The sequence below is a fragment of the Pseudophryne corroboree genome, chromosome 3 (genome assembly GCF_028390025.1).
Source record: "Pseudophryne corroboree isolate aPseCor3 chromosome 3, aPseCor3.hap2, whole genome shotgun sequence".
NCBI lineage: Eukaryota > Metazoa > Chordata > Amphibia > Anura > Myobatrachidae > Pseudophryne > Pseudophryne corroboree.
Genome location: NC_086446.1, coordinates 712,563,766 through 712,587,654, shown reverse-complemented (window position 1 = coordinate 712,587,654; position 23,889 = coordinate 712,563,766). Strand labels below are relative to the sequence as shown.

Here is a 23,889-nt window from a genome sequence, read left to right as displayed (position 1 = left end):
GGAATTACCCCCATGGATAAAACGTGCTAATGGACTTAAGGGTGCTGCACATTGTCACACAAAAACTGACAGTTAGTGCTGAGACCATATAAGATCTTATCATGCTCATGGTGACTATGGTCAGAGACGGATACTACAAATTGGACATGAATATTTGGGACCTAGAAGTCAAAGCGTATAGACACAATGAATTAAGAGAAACACAAAAGAATATAATTTATATAGATACAGGTTGAGTATCCCATATCCAAATATTCCGGAATACGGACTTTTTTGAGTGAGAGTGAGATAGTGAAACCTTTGTTTTCTGATGGCTCAATGTACACAAACTTTATTTAATACACAAAGTTATTAAAAATATTGTATTAAATGACCTTCAGGCTGTGTGTATAAGGTGTATATGAAACATAAATGAACTGTGTGAATGTAGACACACTTTGTTTAATGCACAAAGTTATAAAAAATATTGTCTAAAATGACCTTCAGGCTGTGTGTATTAGGTGTATATGAAACATAAATGCAGTCTGTGCTTAGACCTGGGTCCCATCGCCATGATATCTCATTATGGTATCTGCAATTATTCCAAAATACAGAAAAATCCCATATCCAAAATACCTCTGGTCCCAAGCATTTTGGATAAGGCATACTCAACCTGTACAAGCTATACACACTATATATGGTACAGCACAGTCTATTCAACACTAACTTTTAATACTTGTGATCGAAGAAGTAGGCAGTGAACTTAACGTAGACAGCCCCCTTTTCCGCATAAGATCACCTCATCCATATCCACCTCAGACATGGATTTATCTGATATACATCGGGACAACTCCTCTCATTTTTTAGATACAGCCACGGGATCCACAGGCCTTCCTCCGGCCCACGGGGACTCGCGAAACATCGAACACACACGAGGAGGGGCGGTCATTGTAAAAAGAAGGGGTCGCAGGAAGCAAAATTAGATTCGGTATTTGATATATCCAAACGATCGCTTGACCAGTCTGAACTAAGTCGTCTTGCTAGAGGATTGTCTTTTATTCTGACGTTTCCACATCAAGCATTTCAGGGAACCGTCGATCAATATCGGTTTGGGAGAAACCTTAGACTGAAGGACCAGTCCAAACCTGCTGTTAAGAAACTTTTTTTAAAAATTCCAAATTTGATCCTATTTCGCATAATCCGAGCATGAAGACCTTCCTTAGACTGGTCAACAACGATGTGCAGCACTTTAAGCCATCGCGCCTCTTCGACAATCTCACCCCTGGTGAAAGAACGGCACTTAAGAAATTAAGGGACGGCACCTCTATTGTAATACAACCTGCAGACAAGGGGGGTGCCGTGGTAGTCCAAGATTGGACGGACTACGATTTCGAGATTTGTCGCCAGTTGGCAGACACCAATACATACTGTAGGGTCAAGACCAACCCTATTCTTTCAATTAAAAAGACCATTGATCTGAGTCTGAAGAGAGGATTGGAGTGTGGTTGGATTGATCAAGACACCTTTGATTTTTTGAGTGTAGAAGAGCCTATCATCTATACACTTCCAAAAATCCACAAAACTCTGACCAAGCCACCGGGGCGACCAATAATCGCAGCCGATGGCTCATTGTTACAACCTATAGCCAGGTGGGTGGATTCTGTATTACAGCCACACGTGAGTAAATGTCGTAGTCACATACGCGACACAAGTGATTTTCTTAACCAATTGGGATTGATTGATGTACCAGTAGTAACTGTCTTCTGGCCACCATGGATGCACAATCATTGTACACGATTATACCACACAGTGAGGGATTGGAAGCCATCAAGGAGGTACTTACCAGAAATCCAGTTGGTAATGTACCAACTGAATATGTGTTAGAACTGACCAACCTCGTTCTGGGCCTTAACCATTTTAAATATAAAGATTCATATTTTCTGCAACAATCAGGTACTGCTATGGGTTCGTACCTGGCGCCCGCATATGCAAATCTTTATATGTCCAGCTTTAAAGAGACACACATCTTGCCCATATACGGCTCCAAAATTTCCTTCTATAAACGATTCATAGACAATGTCTTCCTGATATGGGAGGACACGCATGAATCGTTTATCGAGATGGTCAGTAACATCAATACACTCAATAGTCCTGTTAAATTCACGTGTGAAAGCTCTAACTACTCGATTCACTTTCTTGATGTGACGGTATCCATCAAGGATGGTGTATTTGTCACATCGTTATATAGAAAGTTAACTGATAGAAACACCACTTTATTGACTAGCAGCTTCCATCCTCCCTCGTTAAAGGACAACTTACCCATCTCGCAATTTCTGCGAGTAATGCGTATTAACAATGATGGATTAATAAGGGAGAAACAGTTGGATGAAATGAAGCTGAGGTTCAGGGAAAGAGGGTACTCATCTAAGGTGATCAGTAATTGTTTACATAAAGCTAGAAACATCTTTAGTAGTAATGTACCGAGGGTTGCCGCCAAAGATAACTGCATGGTTTTCACGACTAAGTTTGACAACTATGCACATTTCACGAGAAAAACATTGCGCAAACATTGGCCCATTTTAAAGTCCGACCAAGGGTTACCCTTTACGCATATGGGTCCACCTATGATGGCGTATAAGCGAGGACCCAATTTAAGACAGATGTTGATGAGGCCGACGTTGGTACCTGAGATCAAATTGAACTTCCTCCAGATTATGAGTAGTAAACTGGGATGCTTCTCATGTGGAAAGTGTACCACCTGTAGATCCCTCCTTACTGGTCCTACATTTCCTCATCCTCACTCTGGTAGGAACATAAAAATAAGGTTTCATCTACATTGTAAGCTCGATTTTGTGGTGTATACCCTCATTTGTCCTTGTGGATTGTGTTATGTAGGGCTCACTACCCGTTGTTTTAGAGAATGACCATCGTTTGGATTGATGATTGGAATGCTGGTTACTCTCTGTATTCCGGCGCTGGAATGCATATTGATCTATGTACCCATGTCTATGGAGCTCGCATGTTTTGATTGTTCACCTCTTTATGGTGTAAAAGTTACTGGCTCGGCGCTGTCTGTCAGCACCGCAAGTGACTGTTTTGAGCCTAGGCAGCCTCCGTTTTAGTTAATCCCTGTGCGCATTGAACTTCCGGTTTCCGTGAGTTGGAATGCAATGCGTCCCACGGACACCGCAACGAGCTGTTCTATTGGTTTGTAGTGTTTTTGACACTGTAGTTTGTACGCCCCATGGTCTATATGGTGATTTAGGTTGATGTATAAGGTTGGGTGTGCTTGATACCTTTATTATAACACCTATGAGCATGGGGTAGGTTCCGTTTTCTATGCACACAGTATACTTCCGGTTATGGGGTATATAAGGTCACCACACTAGCCTCTTGGTGGTGTGGCTGTGGAGGTCTTATGGGTTAGATCTGATCCCCTGAGGTGAGTACTGAATCATCCGTCTGGCTTTGAAGTGGATTCACATAGGTTTCTATTTGATTGTTACATTAGTCTTTGGTACTGTTTTTACAGTGATTACTTCGGTTGTCTGATGTGCTCTATGACTGAGAGTATAAGTAACTGCATTTGTGAGTATTATCTATTGGTGGCCTTTCCATACATATGTATATGCTTATATGCATGTGTATGTGTATATATATATATATATATATATACTCCACAGTTGGTCCGGCTCTCCATATTCAAATTATTACCGGCCCGGGTGCCCCCACACCTCTTACAATAGAAATAGTCTCCACGTGCGGCACTCCTAGGCAAATAGCAGTCAACTCTTATATCGGCATATAGGGTAACGTTTCAGTGCCCCCTTCTTTTATTACATCGGCACTTTCATCAGACAAACAAATACATGCAACGAATCTTACCTAAATAAGTGCTCCCATCACCAGAAACGCCAATCGCCGGGCGCCAGACTGCCCGGCGCACCCGGTCTCCTCAATAATGACGTCATTTCCCAGACACGTCTCACACGGACGGGCCGGTTCAAAGGTCATCACCCAGTGCACTGATAAAAATACAATACATAAAATACAAAATACTAAAAAGCACATATATTGCTTGTCTTATAATTAAGCATATTGAAACAAGTTAAATTCAATATGATAATAAGAAATATATATATATTTTTTAAAGATAATTAAACAGAAAACATGTTGACAGGTAAGCCGTGCATTGAGATTATGCAATTATTAGACAGATCTCTAATGTATCAAGAAACTGGCAAATTTAAAGGTTATAGGAACCAATTTAAACCTAAATGTTCGTTTAACCCCTTAGGGCTGAGCGTATCGAGTCTGAATATCCACTCAGACTCACGCTGCAGTAATTTGAGTGATCTATTACCACCCCGAATCATCGGGGGTATGTGATCAATCATACGATATCTTAGAGTACTTAAAGGGTGTCTAGCCACAGAGAAGTGACGGGCCACCGGCTGTTCACTACCCCCTTTATTAATAGCTGCCTTAATGGCACTACGGTGGGCGGCCATACGTTCTTTAAAGGCTCTTTCTGTTTTGCCTATATAAGATTTTCCACAAGGGCAGATGATTTGATAGATAGTGAACTTGGAATTGCATGTCAAAGCATGTCGGATCTTATACTTTTTTCCTGACCCAGGATGGTGAAATGTATCGCCTGCAATTAAAAATTGACAGGTGGTACAAGAACATCTCGTACAACCCATTTTTCTTTTTAGGAAGGTTTCTCTAGCAGTAGTTTGTGATCTAACATCTGTCCGCACTAGTATATCTCTCAGATTCCTACTCCTAGTGTAGCAACTCATCAGGCTAGTGTTATTAAGTTTCAAATCGCCATCCGATTGGATCATGGGCCATAAATTTTTTGAAACTCTATTAATACTGGCACTGTGTTGATTGTATTCCTGTACCCAAGGGATCATGTTATACTTCTTTTTGTTTTTGCATTGCCTAATTAATGTATCCCTGTCAAGTTTAAGGACTTTTTCCTTTGCTGTCAATAATTGTTGCAGATTATATCCTCTATGGAGGAATCTGTCAATCATAGTATCCATTTGTTCTTCTGCTCTGGTCGGGTCAGAAGTGATCCGACGGATACGAAGCAACTGGGAAAATGGCAATCCACGTTTAAGTGGTGTAGGGTGGAAACTCCTACCGTGAAGTAGGTTATTCCTATCCGTCTGTTTTGAGTATAGTGAGGTAGAAATCTTGCCCCCTTGTTTCTCAATCATGACGTCTAGGTAATGAATCTCTTTTTTGCTTATAGTGTATGTTAATTTGACAGGATGTTCACACTCATTATGCTGGTCAATTACCGATATCAATGATTCCTTAGGCCCTTTCCAAAAGATCAATAGATCGTCTATATATCTAGTATAGAACAATATATTATTGGCCACCTCTGGTTTAGAGAACAAGATATCGTACTCTACCTGGAACATATATATGTTGGCGTACGATGGGGCCACACTGGCCCCCATCGCACAGCCAACACACTGCAGATAGTATTGCCCATCAAACGTAAAAAAATTTCGGGTTAAGACGAGGTTCAGCAGTTCCAACGGAAGCAGAAAATATCCTATGCAATGCGGAGCTCATGCAAGAGCTGGAAATAATACCGCTAGAGGATATTTACAGGGATCTCCTCAAAATGAATAAAAAAGAAATGGAATACTATTACCACTGCATCTCGCTGAGCGACTATTACCGGTCAAAAAAAATCCCCCGTGGTCTAAGAGTGAAAAATGGCCCTACCATAGGCAGACAAGATGCTATGTTCTGCAAAAAATGGGTGGCCATCACCAATAAATGCTCAATGGACTTGATCTTACTTATAATAGAGCAGTCCACTAAGGAAATGAATGCAGTGAAAGAAAAAATCAGTGCTTTTGAGACATTGCATAAGACGACTCTAATGAATGATACCACTGTAAACTGGTACGAAAAACTATCTGCCCAGATGCAGGTGTTTAAGCGAGACTTGATTAAATTTAAAAAAGAAAAGAGAATAAAAGTCGACGCAGACTACGATAATAACACAGTCTACCAGTGGACCAGTGGTCCCAGGAATATGCATAACAGGCAACCATTTTTCCGTAGAGGCCGAGGACGAGATCACATAACAGGATCCAACAGTGAGGCCAATACTTCTACTACAGATTCCGATAGACCTACGCATAGACAGAGAACAAAACGCAACTTCGGCCCTTTAGGGGTGACAACCAGGGCACGATACATAGGGGGCAAAGGCAGAGGCTACGAAAATTCACCAGGCGCGGAGGCCAGTGGCGCAGATGCAAGATCGGGTGCGAAACCACCCCGCCAGAACAGAGCCTAGTTGTGAACCTCTCCTCCTATGATCTCACACCCCTTGAATCCAAGGTACTTTCATTGGGACTTTCATTCGTACCCACCAACCTATTTAAGCCATTTCAGTGGCAAGTGGAACAACATAGGTTGGCACGACAACTAAAAATTAAAGAGTACTTTGGTAAAAATACGGCCCAACCACAAGAATCATTGATATCGGTAATTGACCAGCATAATGAGTGTGAACATCCTGTCAAATTAACATACACTATAAGCAAAAAAGAGATTCATTACCTAGACGTCATGATTGAGAAACAAGGGGGCAAGATTTCTACCTCACTATACTCAAAACAGACGGATAGGAATAACCTACTTCACGGTAGGAGTTTCCACCCTACACCACTTAAACGTGGATTGCCATTTTCCCAGTTGCTTCGTATCCGTCGGATCACTTCTGACCCGACCAGAGCAGAAGAACAAATGGATACTATGATTGACAGATTCCTCCATAGAGGATATAATCTGCAACAATTATTGACAGCAAAGGAAAAAGTCCTTAAACTTGACAGGGATACATTAATTAGGCAATGCAAAAACAAAAAGAAGTATAACATGATCCCTTGGGTACAGGAATACAATCAACACAGTGCCAGTATTAATAGAGTTTCAAAAAATTTATGGCCCATGATCCAATCGGATGGCGATTTGAAACTTAATAACACTAGCCTGATGAGTTGCTACACTAGGAGTAGGAATCTGAGAGATATACTAGTGCGGACAGATGTTAGATCACAAACTACTGCTAGAGAAACCTTCCTAAAAAGAAAAATGGGTTGTACGAGATGTTCTTGTACCACCTGTCAATTTTTAATTGCAGGCGATACATTTCACCATCCTGGGTCAGGAAAAAAGTATAAGATCCGACATGCTTTGACATGCAATTCCAAGTTCACTATCTATCAAATCATCTGCCCTTGTGGAAAATCTTATATAGGCAAAACAGAAAGAGCCTTTAAAGAACGTATGGCCGCCCACCGTAGTGCCATTAAGGCAGCTATTAATAAAGGGGGTAGTGAACAGCCGGTGGCCCGTCACTTCTCTGTGGCTAGACACCCTTTAAGTACTCTAAGATATCGTATGATTGATCACATACCCCCGATGATTCGGGGTGGTAATAGATCACTCAAATTACTGCAGCGTGAGTCTGAGTGGATATTCAGACTCGATACGCTCAGCCCTAAGGGGTTAAACGAACATTTAGGTTTAAATTGGTTCCTATAACCTTTAAATTTGCCAGTTTCTTGATACATTAGAGATCTGTCTAATAATTGCATAATCTCAATGCACGGCTTACCTGTCAACATGTTTTCTGTTTAATTATCTTTAAAAAATATATATATATTTCTTATTATCATATTGAATTTAACTTGTTTCAATATGCTTAATTATAAGACAAGCAATATATGTGCTTTTTAGTATTTTGTATTTTATGTATTGTATTTTTATCAGTGCACTGGGTGATGACCTTTGAACCGGCCCGTCCGTGTGAGACGTGTCTGGGAAATGACGTCATTATTGAGGAGACCGGGTGCGCCGGGCAGTCTGGCGCCCGGCGATTGGCGTTTCTGGTGATGGGAGCACTTATTTAGGTAAGATTCGTTGCATGTATTTGTTTGTCTGATGAAAGTGCCGATGTAATAAAAGAAGGGGGCACTGAAACGTTACCCTATATGCCGATATAAGAGTTGACTGCTATTTGCCTAGGAGTGCCGCACGTGGAGACTATTTCTATATATATATATATATTTTTTTTTTTCTGACTCATCACTGCAGAATCTCCACCTGGCATTTGAATTTTAAGCCTTACAGCCATTATATTGTCTCAATATGACACATTGATTATTTCTGAGTAAGTGCTTGATAACATTATTATTCATTGACGCACTGGTGTTGTTAGTTAGTTGCACTGCATTGCGTGTTTTGAACATTCCACCTTATTTCATGGTGTTTCACGCACATGGTGTTGCTTTCTTTTCACGGTGAACTTTGACAGAGATGTTGTACTGATTTACCTGACCCTTACAGGGTGTGAATTGAGCTTTTGTGTCATTAGCTTTTGGGACCTATTAGCCAATTTATGTTTATGTTTTTATTTTTTGTCTGTATACTTATTTTTATGTTTGTTTCTTTGTAGTAATCAATATGTGATGCTTTCAAATTATTTTGTATATGGAAGCTGGTCTTGATAAAGATCCTAAATTGAGGATCAAAACGTCAACTACAATAAGCCTGATATCAACTGAAATAAAGTGATTGTGAAAATTGAAGCTGCTGGAGACCTTTTTTGATTGGACGAGTGCACCTCCACATTATTGGACTCTTTCTATATATACGGTATATATATATGTATATATATATAAAATCCTTGTCTTTTAATGCCATAGATGAGGGGGCTACTGTATACCTTCCAACTGTCCCGATTTCGGTAAGACCGGTCCAATTCCTGGACCTAGAAAGTGCTTTTGCACAAAAGTACATGGATTGGTTTGGAGGGATCTAGAGTGGGACTTTTACATTGAGGGGCCAAATTATTATGACCACCAGGAGCTATTGTGTAAATTGCTATTCCTCAGATGATTTTATGTGGTATATATTACTTTAGTATTTATTAATGGGAAATTAGCACAGAGTCCCCCAAACACCCCCCTCACACATACTTGGAATTTGTATTCCTGATACATGTAAATGATTGAAGTCTAACTGCTATAGCCATGTCCACTGGTGATTTGGTGCTTGTCCCCTCCAGCTGAAATGCTTTGTGTGGAATGAGGTTCAGTGTTTTGGCCATGTGAAGGAAATCAGGGGGATCTGGTGGAGAGATGGGCACTTTGTAAACCACAATAAATAAATATCACAGAGATCGGTAGAGCCATGATAATCATCAATATTGTTACTTTATTCCTGTCCTGTTAGGTAATCTAAAAGATGTGTGAGGCCCAGTTTGTTGAGAAAGAAGCTTCGTGCTCTTATGGTTATTTGAAACGCGACAGTATATAGAGCCGCAGCTTACTGCATGGGCACTGGGTGGTACCTGTATCCAGTGGGCTCCTTTCTATAATACTTCATCAGCACCAATGCTATGATGAGGACATTGACCACCAGTACGGGAATGCCCACAAAATACACGCTGCTTTGATCTGTCTTGACAGCGTCTCTCTTCTCACCGACTGATCCTTTGGAAAGAGGGAATAGCAAATATCATTATGAGGAAGGAAATGTTAGTGTGTAGACACTGCATATGTATGCTGTACCTTGCATCGATTGCGGGAGGTCTACATCCACACAACACTTCAATTTCATGCACTCTGCATTAAGGCAGCCATCTTGTGAGCTAAACCAGTTGTCATGGACATGCAGTTTGTTATTCATTACAGCAGGTGACAAAAATAGTAATTTAATACCTACCGGTAATTCCTTTTCTCGTAGTCTGTAGTGGATACTGGGGAATTGAAGTTTACCACGGGGTATAGATCGGGTCCACTGGAGCCTGGCACTTTAAGAAATTAATAGTGTGTGCTGGCTCCTCACCTCTATGCCCCTCCTAGCAGACTCAGTCTAGGAACTTTACGAACATGTTCGAACCAGACCAAGTACATGCCTGGCACAACTGCAAGGCCGAGACACCCCGGGCAGCCGCCCAGGAAGAGCCCACCGACCTTGTGGAGTGGGCTTGAATAGAACTCGGTGGCGGCAGAGCTGCTGAAGTATAGGCTTGTTGAATATTCAATTTGAGCCAACGAGCAATAGACTGCTTGGAAGCAGGGCGACCAATTTTTGTAGCATCATAAAGAAGAAAAAGGGAGTCAGACTTCCTGTGACGAGCAGATCTTTTGATGTAAATCATCAAAGCCCTCACTACATCTAGGGAGTTTGGAGCAACGGAAGTGTCGGATAACATTGGAACCACAATTGGTTGATTTACATGAAAAGCCGACACTACTTTCGGCAAAAACTGTGGGCGAGTTCTGAGCTCCACCCTATCCTCATAAACTATCAAGTATGGGCTCTTATAGGATAAGGCCCCCAATTCCGACACATGCTGAGCAGAAGCTAAGGCCAGTAACATAACCGTCTTCCACATTAGGTATTTCAGGTCTACCCTATGTAAGGGTTCAAACCAATCCAACTGGAGAAAGGTCAAGACCACATTAAGGTCCCACGAGAGCTGTGGGAGGAACAAAGGGTGGTTGAATGTGCATAACCCCCTTTAGAAAGGTCTGTACTTCAGGAAGTACCGCCAGTTGTTTCTGGAAGAAGATAGAGAGAGATGAAATCTGAACTTTGATGGAGCCTAATCGTATACCCTTATATACACCTGCTTGCAGGAACAGTAGAAAATGGCCCAGATGAAATTCCACAGGGGAATATTTTCTACCCTCGCACCAAGAAACCTATTTCTTCCATATATGATGGTAATGTTTGGCTGTAACCACCTTACGGACCTGGATCATAGCTGAAATAACCTTGGATGGGAAACCCTTTCTGGTTAAAATCTCCCTCTCAACTTCCAAGCCGTCAAACGTAGCAGCTGTAAGTCTGGATAGACAAACAGTCCTTGTTGAAGAAGGTCCATGAGCAGCGGCAGAGGCCAGGGTTCATCCAGAGACAAGGTTAGGAGATCCGCATGCCAGGCCCGTCTATGCCAATCCAGGGCAATTAGAATTGCCTGAACTCTTTCCCTTTTGAGTCTTTTAATAACTCTTGGAATGAGAGGAATTGAAGGAAACAGGTACACGAACTGGTAAGTCCACTGTGTCATCACAGCGTCCACCGCTATCGCCTGCGGGTCTCTCATTCTGGAACAGTAACAACGGAGCTTCTTGTTGAGATGAGAAGCCATCAGGTCTATTTGCGGACAGTCCCACCAGTGAATTAGTTGTTGAAATACCTGAGGGTGAAGGCCCCATTCCCCCGGATGGAGGTTGTGCCTGCTTAGGAAGTCCGCTTCCCAGTTGTCCACTCCTGGAATGTATATGACTGAGATGGCCGGTGCATTGGCTTCTGCCCAGAGGAGTATTCTTGACACCTCTCTCATTGCGGCCCTGCTTCTTGTTCCTCCCTGTTGGTTGGTGTCTGACTGCACCTGGATGGCCTGATTCCGAAGGAGGTTTGAGGCTTGCAGGAGAGCATTGTAAATTGCCCTGAGTTCCAGGATGTTGATTAGAAGTGTAGATTCCAGACACTACCATTTTCCCTGGAACTGTGCCCCTTAGGTCACAGCCCCCCAACCCCGTAGGCTGGCATCCGTTGTTAACAGAGTCGAAGACTGGGTATTGAAACTCCGACCCTCCACAAAATGGGAGACTTGTAGCCACCATAGCAGGGATATCCTTGCTTTCGGTGACAGAGTTGTATTCTGATGCATGTGTAGGTGAGATCCTGACCATTTGTCCAACAGATTCAGTTGAAATGGTCGTGCATGGAACCTGTCGTACTGTATTGCCTTATAGGAGGCTACCATCTTGTCCAGCAAGCGAATGCACAGATGAATTGAGATCCTGCGTGGTTTTAGCACCGAACGGACCATAGACTGAATAGTCAAGACCTTGTCCATTGGAAGGTAAACCTTCTCAAACACCGTATCCAGGATCAGTCCCAAGAACTGAATTCTCTGCGACGGTTCCAGGTGAGATTTCTGGCAATTGAGGATCCATCCGTGGTCCGTAAGCAGACGAGTAGTCAAGTTGGCGCTGTGCAGCAACTTTTCCTGGTACACCGCCTTTATCAGGAGATCGTCCAGGTACAGGATTATGTTGACACCCATCATGCACAATTGTAGCATCATTTCTGCCATGACTTTCATGAATACCCTTGGGGCTGTGGAGAGACCAAAGGGTAAGGGATGAAATTGGAAATGCAGGTCCAGTACAGCAAACTGGAGGAACGCTTGATGAGGTGGCCATATTGGGATATGCAGGTATGCATCCTTGATATCCAGGGATATTAGGAACTCCTCCTTCTCCAGACTTGATATCACTGCTGTTAGTGATTCCATCTTGAATTTGAACACTCGAAGATGAGAGTTCAGGGATTTGAGATTCAAGATTGGCCGTACCAAACTGTCCGGCTTCGGGACTACAAAGAGACTTTAATAAAACCCCTTTGTGTGGAGCGGAGGAGGTACTGGAACAATAACTCCTGTTGACAGCAGTTTTTGAATTGCCTCTTGCAAGGTAACTCTTGCTATGGGTGAAGCTGGTAAGCTTGACTTGAAGAATCTGAGGGGAGGCAGTGTTTGAAATTCCAACCGGTATCCTTGGGATATGAGGTCCCTCACCCAAGGATCCCGACAGGACAGTGCCCATACCTGGGTGAAGTGCTGAAGTGGAGCATCTACCTGGAAGTCACCTTGCTGCTGGGACCAACCATCACGCAGAGGGCTTCATGTATGAGGACCCGGGTTGTCTAGTCCAGTGATCCAGCAGCAGGTGGTTTACTGGACTCACCTCGATGTCCTCCGGCAGCCTTTGAAGCACCTCTGGTTCTGCCTCTAAACCTGGTTACACGAAAAACTGCAGAGAAGGCCCAGGGTAGGGACGTCTAGCAGGAAGCTCAGCAGACGGCAGATAGGTAGACTTACCCACCGACGCTTGAGGAACCCACTTGTTCAGTTTATCCCCAAACAAGGACTCTCCTGTAAAGAGAAGAATCTCTACGCCTTACTTGAAATCAGCATCCTTTGCATGAATGAGGCCTATATCCTTGATTACCTCCCCCCTGAACTTGCAGCATCTTGGATATGAGTCAGGGTGTCAACCTGAGGTAGAGTGTTAAACCCCTCTATTATATTATCAGACCATTTAACCATGGCCCTTGTAATCCAACCACTAGCAATGGTGCGCCTCTGTGCTAAGGCTACTGCGGTATGAATGATTTGAGTGTAATTTCAGGTTTACGGTCAGCTGGGTTTTTGGGAGAGATGGTGCCAGGTATAGGCAGCACAAACTTACGTGACAGCCTGGACAATGAGGTATCCCACACCTCCCAACTGTCCCGATTTCAGCGGGACAGTCCCGCTATTCGCACACTGTCCCGCTGTCCCTCCCACGGGTTGCAGAGTCCCGCGGGTGGGGGGGGGCTGGTAATCACTGAATAGAGGCCATGCACACCCGCACGGCATCTATTCAATGCTAGGGGGGGAGCAGGGGGCTGCCCAGCAGCTCGGGGAGTGCTGGGCACGCCCCCAAAATGCCCCAAAACGGATCCATGACGATCAGCCACGCCCACTCGGCAGAGGCCACGCCCACTCAACAGAGGCTGCTCCCCTCCCGCATTAAGCCACACACCATTTATGGGTCGCGCGCGGGGTCCCGGTTTCTCCCTCATCAAAGTTAGGAGGTATGGGTATCCAGCCATGGGGTTCTCCCAAACCATTCCATCCACAGGTGGGAAAGGAAAGAATGTAGCAACCGGTTAGGGGTGTTTATATTTTTATTTCTACACACTCCTTTTTTTTTTTTTTTTTAAGTGAGTTTAATTACTTAGAGACAGGGAAGGTGGTAGAAGAATGTGATTTTAGAATAAAACCAATTCTTCCTCATGTTCTGTCTCCTTATCTGGTATATGGGGGACTTCCCTAATAGAATAAACTAGGGTCTCCACACCATGAAACGGAGTATTATCCCCCTCCATGTCCACCGCACCTTTATCACAATCTGGCACGTCCTTGTCAGAGTCAGATAGAAGTACGGGGGTAATTCCAAGTTGATTGCAGCAGGAATTTTGTTAGCAGTTGGGCAAAACTGCAGGGGAGGCAGATTTAACATGTGCAGAGAGAGTTGGATTTGGGTGTGGTGTGTTTAATCTGCAATCTAATTTGCAGTGTAAAAATAAAGCAGCCAGTATATTTACCCTGCACAGAAATAAAATAACCCACTCAAATCTAACTCTTTCTGCACATGTTATATCTGCCTCCCCTGCAGTGCACATGGTTTTGCCCAACTGCTAACAAAGGTGGTCATTCCGAGTTGTTCGCTCGGTAAATTTAATCGCATCGCATCGATTTTCCGCTTAGTGCGCATTCGCAATGTCCGCACTGCGACTGCGCCAAGTAATTTTGCTATGAAGTTAGGATTTTTACTCACGGTTTTTTCATCGCTCAGGCGATCGTAGTGTGATTGACAGGAAATGGGTGTTTCTGGGCGGAAACAGACCGTTTTATGGGCGTGTGGGAAAAAACGCTACAGTTTCCGGAAAAAACGCAGGAGTGGCCGGAGAAACGGGGGAGTGTCTGGGCGAACGCTGGGTGTGTTTGTGACGTCAAACCAGGAACGACAAGCACTGAACTGATCGCAGATGCCGAGTAAGTCTGAAGCTACTCAGAAACTGCTAAGAAGTTTGTAATCGCAATATTGCGAATACTTCGTTCGCAATTTTAAGATGCTAAGATTCACTCCCAGTAGGCGGCGGCTTAGCGTGAGCAACTCTGCTAAAATCGCCTTGCGAGCGAACAACTCGGAATGACCTCCAAAATTCCTGCTGCGATCAACTTGGAATTACCCCCTTACATGTGGAGTGTGTGTTTATGAGAGACCAACAGGTGGGGCTGAGGAGCCTGCCTGCGGTCAGCAGCAGCTCTGACTAAAACAAACATTCACACACTTTGTAAGAGGATACCTTTCTGTCTGTTATTAACCAGCTCAGTATTGTAATCATTCCTTGAAATGATGATTCTAACCACTTCTGGCATTTGTACACTACTACACTGAAAAGGTAGGGAATACTAGAAATATAGTAGAGAACCCCCCCGAGAAAGAAAAAAAAAAAGTGTGGTCCCCCGATACATCAATAAAACCAGCACTAGGCAGAACCAGCCAGGGGGAGTAATGCCATAGCAGGGGAGACACTCAGTGTGGGGTCCCCTTGCCATAACATTGATCATCCCCCCAGCCAGTGAGCCCAGGGTTGGAATTCCTCGGAAAGTGGGAACCCCCAAAAATAAAAAATGGGGTCCCCCCTCCCGAGCAATAACCAGCACTGGGCTGATAGCCCAGTGCTATGCCCTACACCCCTGGTGGCGGTGGGTGCAGGGTTCATTGTGTGTTAATATTGTTCTTTACAGGTGGCCTACAGGTCCCAGCAAGCCTGCCCCAGCATGCTGGCACTTGGAGAACCACAAGTGCCAGCATGCCCGGACATAAAGGGCCCGCTGGCACCTGTAGTCCACCTGTAAAGAAAATATTCAAATAAAACACCACACGGTCTTAAAAATAAGTTTTATTAAACTGAATCTTCACCTGGGGGCGGCGGCCTTTAAGCTCTTTTGCGTGCGCCACCTCCCCAGGGCTTCCAGCGTCTTCACCTGGTGGACGGCAGCTGCTAAGCTCTTTTGCATAGCCGCCGCCCATCCAGGACTTCCGGCGTCGTCTTTCTTCAGGAGCTCTTCACAGCTCCTCCTCCGCCGTCGGACTGACGCTCCTCTGCCTCGCGCTGACTTATATAAGTCAGCCGGAGGGGGCGGGGCGATGACGCGGCGAGCCGTGATTGGCTCGCGGCGGCCATCTTGAATTTAAAAAATTACGCTGAGGCGCCATTTTTGAAACTGGTACCGCTCCGCTGCCAAACTCTGCAGGCTAAAGGTAAACCTCCGCCGCCCGCCCGCACCGCCGCCGCACCCGCCGCCCGCTCCACCGCCGCATCCCGCCGCCCACACCACCGCCGCATCCCGACGCCCGCACCACCGCCGCATCCAGCCGCCCGCACCTCCTCCGCCAGCGTCACCCACACAGTGATTGACAGTGGATCCAGTGACGCATCCGCTGGCCAATCACTGTGGCCTCACTGACAGGGACGTGCTTTCATAGGCTTTCCATTAGAGGTGCCGCTTTCCCATATATTTTCAATGGGCTTTTACTGCCCATGGCTAGCCCCCGCCCGTGCCCGCCCCTCGCTCCCATACCTTACCCCAGAGACAACGGGAGGCACCACGATCGGTGCCTCCCAAACACATAAGAAGGGGAGCTATGATAAGAATAATATTAAGAGGATACATATGACACAGAATATGTGTCATATGCATCTTCTTTGTATTATCTTAATCGGTGCCTCCCCTGCCTCCCCTGACTGCACATCCCTGGTATACACAGTCTTTATTGCCAGACATTGGGGGTCATTCTGAGTTGATCGCTCGCTAGCTACTTTTAGCAGCCGTGCAAACGCATAGTCGCCGCCCACGGGGGAGTGTATTTTTACTTTGCAAGTGGGCGAACGCCTTTGCAGCGGAGCTCTGCAAAAATATTTTGTGCAGTTTCAGTAGGTCTAGACTTACTCAGCCCTTGCGATTACTTCAGTCTTTTTGTTCCCGGAATTGACGTCAGACACCCGCCCAGCAAACGTCTGGACACGCCTGCATTTTTCCAAACACTCCCAGAAAACAGTCAGTTGACACCCACAAACGCCCTCTTCCTGTCAATCTCCTTTGCGATCGGCCGTGCGTATCGATTCTTCGTTAAATGTATCGCTCAGCAACGATCTGCTTTGTACCAGTACGATGCGCCTGCGCATTGCGGTGCATATGCATGCGCAGTTTTGCTGTTTTTTTACCTGATCGCTGCGCTGTAAAAATCGTCAGCGAGTGAACAATTCGGAATGACCCCCATTCTGTTTCAGCAGAAATACACACAGTGCAGGTGATTAACACAGGAAACCCCAGTCTGAATGGAGTAACACAGAGAGGAATGAGACTAGCACACAATACCCAGTCAAAGAAGTGCTCTGCTGGGTATAAATCAGATCCTTAGTAAGGCATATTATGTATATGAACCAGGTGGTCTTCACAGGGCCGTTTCTTGGGGCAGGCGAGCAGTGCAACCGCACTGGGCGCCCGCCGTGGCACTAACTGTGGCTCCCTGCTTCCCCCTCCTATTTCTCCCCGAGTAACCCGCTCGGGGGGGTGGAGTTTCACGGAATGACGCGGTTGCGAAACTCCCCCCCCCCCGAGCGGAGTACAGAGGGGGATCCAAGTTAGGAAGAGGGGAAGACCGGCGCGAGGAGCGACTGGTGAGGCGGGCCGAACGGTTCCGGTATGAATGGTCGACCATGTTATGGTCGACAGTCATTAGGTCGACCACTATTGGACGACATTGACATGGTCGACATGGACACATGGTCGACACATGAAAATGGTCGACACATGAAAGGTCGACACATGAAAAGGTTGACATGAGTTTTTTTTTACTTTTTTTGGTGTCGTTTTTTGCGTAAAGTGACTGGGAACCCCAATTAGTGCACCGCATCCCATCGCATGGCTCGCTTCTCTCGCCATGCTTCGGGCATGGTGCCTTTGCTCCCCTACCGCTTTGCTCGGCACAGATTACCGTTCCAATCGTAGTCCACGTGGACCGTAAAGTATGGAAAAGTTCCTCAAAAGAAAAAAAAGTAAAAAAACTCATGTCAACCTTTTCACGTGTCGACCATTTTCATGTGTCGACCATGTGTCCATGTCGACCATGTGAATGTCGACCAATAGTGGTCGACCTAATGACTGTCGACCATAACATGGTCGACCATGTGAACGGATACCGGGCCGAACAGCGGTAATCGCCTCTGTAAGTATTCTCTCTCTCTCTCTCAATGTGTAAAATGGGGACACCTGCCGTAATGTGTGAAATGGGGACTTTTGCCTGCCGTAGTGTGGGGATTTAATGTATCAAGGGCATTGCGGTGTGTGGCATAATATGGTGCAGGGGGCATTACTGTGTGGGGCTTAATATGGTAGAATTTTTTTTTCCTGTGGTGGTCGTGATCTGTTGGAGCAGGGTCAAAAACTGGATTGTGAGGTAGTCTTTTCAGACGAGGCCATGCCCATTTAAATGAGGCCACACCCATTTAGATGAGGCCATGCCCCCTTGCCGGGTGCGCGCACAAGTTTTTTTTAAATCTAGGTGTGTGTGGGGGGGGGGCACATTTTTTTATGTCATGGGTGCGCATTTTTAAATCTCGCACTGGGTGCCAAATTGGCTAGAAACAGCCCTGGGTCTTCAGGTTGCCGACTGTCGGCATCGCGGCGGGCACCGCAGCTCGCAGCCTGTGACCACCGCTCCCTTAATGCTGCCATATGTCACCGGGGACCCGCTAGCCGGGACCCTGGTGTTATCACTCACTGCACCGGTGTCTACTTCAGCATCTGTTAGGGGGTTGCGGCGTGCTGCTGGCGTGCGCACACACAGTGTGGTATGTGAAACAGCGCCTCAGGAGCTAAGTGTCCTGTCAGCTAGGATAACGAACCAATAACCTTAGGAAAGTTGGTTCGCGCCCCCGCCCCAAGTGCCACGACGCAGGTAGACTGGTTGCCAACCAGTACTAACTGAAAATAACAAAATAAAATAACATTTTGAAGAAAACTCTCTGGAGCTCCAGAGTAATGCACACGGCTCCTTGGGCACATTTGTCTAAACTAAGTCTGCTAGGAGGGGCATAGAGAGGAGGAGCCAGCACACTGTGTTAATGTCTTAAAGTGCCAGGCTCCAGTGAGTGGACCCGATCTATACCCCATGGTAATCTTCAATTCCCCAGTATCCATTAGGACGTTAGAGAAATAAGTATGAGGCACTTTGTGTTTCAGTCATGTCCATTCTTAGGGCTTGATTCAAAGCAAACAACTGGAGAAATTAACCATGTTGCGCTGCAGGTAGGGCAGAAGTAAAATGTGCAGAGAGAGAGAGATTTGGCTGGGATGTGTTCAAACTGAAATCTAAATTGCAGTTTATCTAACGTTTGTGGGCTACATGCAAAAGCAGGCAGTATATATCCTGCACAGTAAACATATAAATCTATTTGCTCCCCTAGCATGGCAATATGGTTTGTTCCAGACACAAAGTTACATCATAGTTGCCAACATTCTGGCTGCTCTCTGCGGGAGAGAGCAGCCAGGTCGGCACAGCAAGGGGGCAGGGGAGGGCTGGATGTGGTCCGGAAGCGGGACGGGGGCGGAGCAAGGGCGGGACGGGGGCGGAGTCTCGCTAACACCGCTTTAAGCCACGCCCCCCGCTCTGTAATGCCGCAATCTCCTGCATTACACTGCAGGGGGCGTGGCTATGATGAGTCATCAACTGCCCGGACCGCCCACTTTACACACAAAGTGGGCGGACGGGCAGGGGGACCCCCGATTCCGGGAGACTTGCCTGCTCTTCCGTGGGGCCGGGAGGGACACCCGATTTTCGGGAGCCTCCCGGCCATTCCGGGAGAGTAGGCAAGTATGAGTTACATGCTTTTTATTGCTTTACATCAGTCATGTCCAACTCGTGGCCCTCCAGCTGTTGTGAAACTACAAGTCCCAGCATGCTTTGCCTCCATATCTTCCACTGATCAGCTGGTAAAGCATGCTGGGACTTGTAGTTTCACAACAACTGGATGACCACGAGTTTGACATGCCTGCTTTACATGAATCAGGACCTTAGTGCATTAGTATGCTCCCTTCTGGTCACACTAGATGGGGGCTACCACATTACATGGGGGTCGGGGACACACAGAGCTTGGAAGTATTGGGTGTTCTGCCACCATATAACATTACTTTAGGGCTCTGTGTATTGCTGGCTGCATGTGGGGCATTGAAAGAGCATCACTCATCTCTATCAGGGATGTGCAGTCAGGGCAGGCAGGGGAGGCAATGCCTCCCCTGTCATAATAACTGATGTAATACAAAGAAGATACTTATAACACGTCCTGTGTCATAATTATCCTCTTTGCATTTTTCTAATCATATTTGCTGTGTGGAAACACAGCCAACGGTGGGTGGGAGGCAGCTGAGAGCACTGCCTCCCACTGACAATGGTAAAGTGTCCGAGCTGGGGGGCAGGCAGGGGGCGTGGCCAAACTGAGGGCAGGAAAAGCCCATTGAAAAAACATGCAGTAGAGGCAGCAGCAGATCTGCCTCAGTGACAGGGGCGTGCCTGCATACCACCTCAGAGCCCGCCCCTGTCAGTGAGGCAGATTTGATTGGCCAGTGACTGTGACTGAGGGGCAGATGTATTAACCTGAAGAAGGCATAAGGAAGTGATAAAGCAGTGATAAGTGCAAGGTGATAAACGCACCAGCCAATCAGCTCCAATATGTAAATTAGGAGTTAGGAGCCGATTGGCTGGTGCGTGCACTTATCACTGCTTTATCAGTTCCTTATGCCTTCTCCAGGTTAATACATCTGCCCCTGAGTCCGGATCTCTCTCTCTCTCCAGGTGCTGGTCATGTTACAGATGGTGAGGTGAGCTGTCAGGGTGCACTATAGCATGGATATAGCATGGATAGCACTGTTATCAGGGGGGAGTGGGGACCTCTGTTATCCTGCACATGGCTACTATAGCCATGGACAGAAGGGTCAGGCTGCTGCTGTCAGGGTCAGGGCTATGGCAGGAGCAGGCTGCATGTCACTGTCTTCTCCAGCCTTTAGTTTCCCAGCCCTCAGCTGCTGCCTGTGGATGTGTGTTACTGATAAGCAGTAACCTAGTACATACCATCCATTCCCACACACATGCAGCAGCAGGGAGGAAGACGGATGCTGAGCTCTTTGCTTGTTGTACTGTACACTGGAGTACTCATTAATTTCTTATATTTGTACTCCGTTCTTTTCTATTCAAGTTTTTGTTTGGTCACTGGCACTGCAATTCCTGAGTAACGGGCCCTACACACTGGCCGATTACACTAAAATATATTTCAGTGTGTATTTACCAACGATGAACGATGTGCGACCCCGTGCTCGTTCATCGTTGGTGCCGTGTCGTTTATGCGTGCAAGCCAATATGGACAATATCATCCATATTCGCATGCAGGGCTATGGGGCCGGGTGACGGGGGAGTGAAGAAACGTCGCTCCCCCGTCACCCCCCCTTGCCACCGGGCATCCGTCGGCCGTATCGGCTGTCAGGCACCTCGGCTGAAAATCGGCCAGTGTGTAAGGCCCTTAAGTGTTGTGAAGATGTTGCAAAAACAGATGGTACAGTATATTATAAGAGTTAAATATAAATGCTGCAATATGTCCCGATTTGGCCTGGTCACCTACTGTACTGTATGTCAAGCTCACTGGCAGGGAATGTAGTTAGTTTACTGACAGTCGGGATCCTGCCCCCCACCACAATGCCGTCGCCAGAAATCTGATTTGGTCATGATACAGGCGTCCAAACCCCGACAGTCGGCGTCCCGACCTATGTAAGTATAGTGCCACCGATAGTTTTAGGGTCGGCAGGGTTAGTTTAGCCGCCCCTCCCCCCCAGGAAGGTTAGGGTTAGGCTTAGTGAGGGTGGTTAAGCACCCACGGAGAGGGTTAGGGTAGCGCTGCGGGGGAGGGAGAGTTAAGTTTAGTCAGCGGGGAGGGCGGTTAGGTTTAGGCAATGCTGCAGGGATGTTAGGGTTAGGCACTATAGGGGCAGGTTAGAGTTAGGCTGCGTGGGGAGGTTAGGCTGCAGGGAGGAGGGTGAGGCACTCACGGAGAGGGTTAGGGTTAGGCTGCAGGGGAGATTAGGCAATGCTGCACGGATTTTAGGTTTAGGCACTATAGGGGGAGGTTAGGGTTAGGCTATGGGATTGGAAAGGGAGGGTTAGGGGGTTATGGAGAGGGGATAATACCCCCTACCTGTATGTTGGTGTAAATCAAGTTCTGTTATTAGTCAGTGCCTCCCCAATCATTGACCTCACTGCACGTCACTGTCTCTACTCTTCTGAGATGGTACAAGATCCCATCTGATAAGGATGTGTAAAACTAGATTGATGCTATAGGTCTCTATAGAGCATGGGTCTTCAACCTGCGTCCCTCCAGCTGCTGTGGAACTGCACATCCCAGCATGCCCTGACACAGTTTTGCTATTAAGGCATGCTAAAACTGAGCAGGGCATGCTGGGATGTTTAGTTCCACAACAGCTGGAAGGCCACAGGTTGAAGACCCATGCTATAGAGCAAGCCTGGCCAACCTGTGGCTCTCCAGCTGTTGTGAAACTACAAGTCCCAGCATGCATTGCCACAATTTTGCTGTAAGGGAAGGCTAGAACTATGAGAGGGCATGCTGGGATGTTTAGTTTCACAACAGCTGGAGAGCCACAGGTTGGCCAGGCCTGCTACAGAGCCTCACCTCCTTCACAAAGTGAAACTTTGTGAGTTCACCCAATAATGATGAAATTGCACCTAACAATTGACTCAGTTACTGCACTGGTTCCCACTATATGATCTCCTGTCTTCTCCTGAACATTGGTTCAGCCCCACATGAATGCTTTCATGGTGTGTAAATGACGGGTACACTCTAATAATCTGTAAATTATTAATACAGTATATAGGGGTGATCTGCAAGAGAAAGTAAGATGTTCTGTATGGGTGATATGTCTACAGTTTCTATTTGAGTATGATTATGAATATGAACACAGTATACATAAGTAGCTAGTTGACTCAGAATCAGATGTGGAACATGCATGCAAAGGCCCCATAGTAGTACTTGGGAGAGGGCCCAAACATGCTACGAGGCTCTGCTCTGGTCCAGCCAGTGAAGCCCCAATAAGCTGGTCAGGTGCATCACTGGGCCCTCTCCCAGATGTGTCTATGGGGCCACACTCATTAGGGTTCCACTGCTCATGTGCCAGATTGGCGCATTCTCAGGTGAGGCTCTTCCTTTGCTGAGAGTTGGGATGACCATTGAATTGTTCACTATTGCTAGCAGGAAACTATCAACCGAAACCATAAATTGTTTGAACCATCGATGGGCACTACTTTGGGTCATGTGTAAGCGGTGGGCCAATTAGAAAAGGAGGTAGGGCTAAGCAACACACCAAAAAGATATAGCCGAATCCTTGTCATTGGTGGCAGAGAAACATTGGACCTCCACCATCACAACTACCGACCACTAGTGGTAAATGGTCCTCCCTAGCTGAGAGCACAGTGTCAGCCTGTGGCGGTGGTAACTGCACCACGGCAGAAATCATTGATCTTTATGGATGTTGCAATAAGAAAGTAAGTAATAAGGAGTATTATAATGGCAGCACTAACATTATAGAGCATCTCACCTGCAGCATCAGATTCACTGTGACGCTTCAGACGGATAGGTCCGAACACAGCATTTGATTTCCAGACAGTGGAGCCCAGGTCTCTGCGCTGACGGGTGACACATCCCTGATTACAGCGGGACTCGTTGTCCAGGCTGTCACACACCACCACCTGACACTGCAGGTATACAGAGGTGTGCGCATTCAGGAACTTGAAGGCACTGAAACTGAATCTAGCGTAACGACTGCCAGAGCCGAGGTTTTCATAGGTGTCATCCTTTTTGCATCTGTAAGGAAGTACATGACTTAATGGGATGTACAAGCCACATATACATTTGTAAAACATGTCAGGCTAAAAGAAAACCATATAAAACCATATTCAAGACAGTGTGTGGGGGGATAAGAAAGAAACAAATGATACTTACCGATAGTTTCATTTCTTCAAGATACTTCATGGCAGCCATTACTCTGGGATTATATCCCATTCTCCTAATACTAGACAGGGAGTTTTTTCAATAGTCAGGGACCGCCCACTTCGGTTATATAGCACCGCTCCTCCCCTTCCTCCTTAGTCTTTTGAATGTCTC

At 46.1% G+C, this 23,889-nt stretch overlaps 1 protein-coding gene across 1 annotated transcript in view; it reads right to left on the bottom strand.

Annotated features, from left to right (window-relative positions):
* Positions 1-9,215: 9,215 nt before the first annotated feature.
* Positions 9,216-23,889, bottom strand: part of CUZD1 (CUB and zona pellucida like domains 1) — an 81,938-nt gene continuing 67,264 nt past the window's right edge. The window contains exons 8-9 of the mRNA XM_063963304.1: positions 23,324-23,589; positions 9,216-9,521 (exon numbers count right to left, since the gene is read on the bottom strand). Coding sequence (XP_063819374.1) covers positions 9,355-9,521; positions 23,324-23,589 — 433 coding nt within the window. The 3' untranslated portion in view covers positions 9,216-9,354. The remainder of the gene's footprint in view (positions 9,522-23,323; positions 23,590-23,889) is intronic.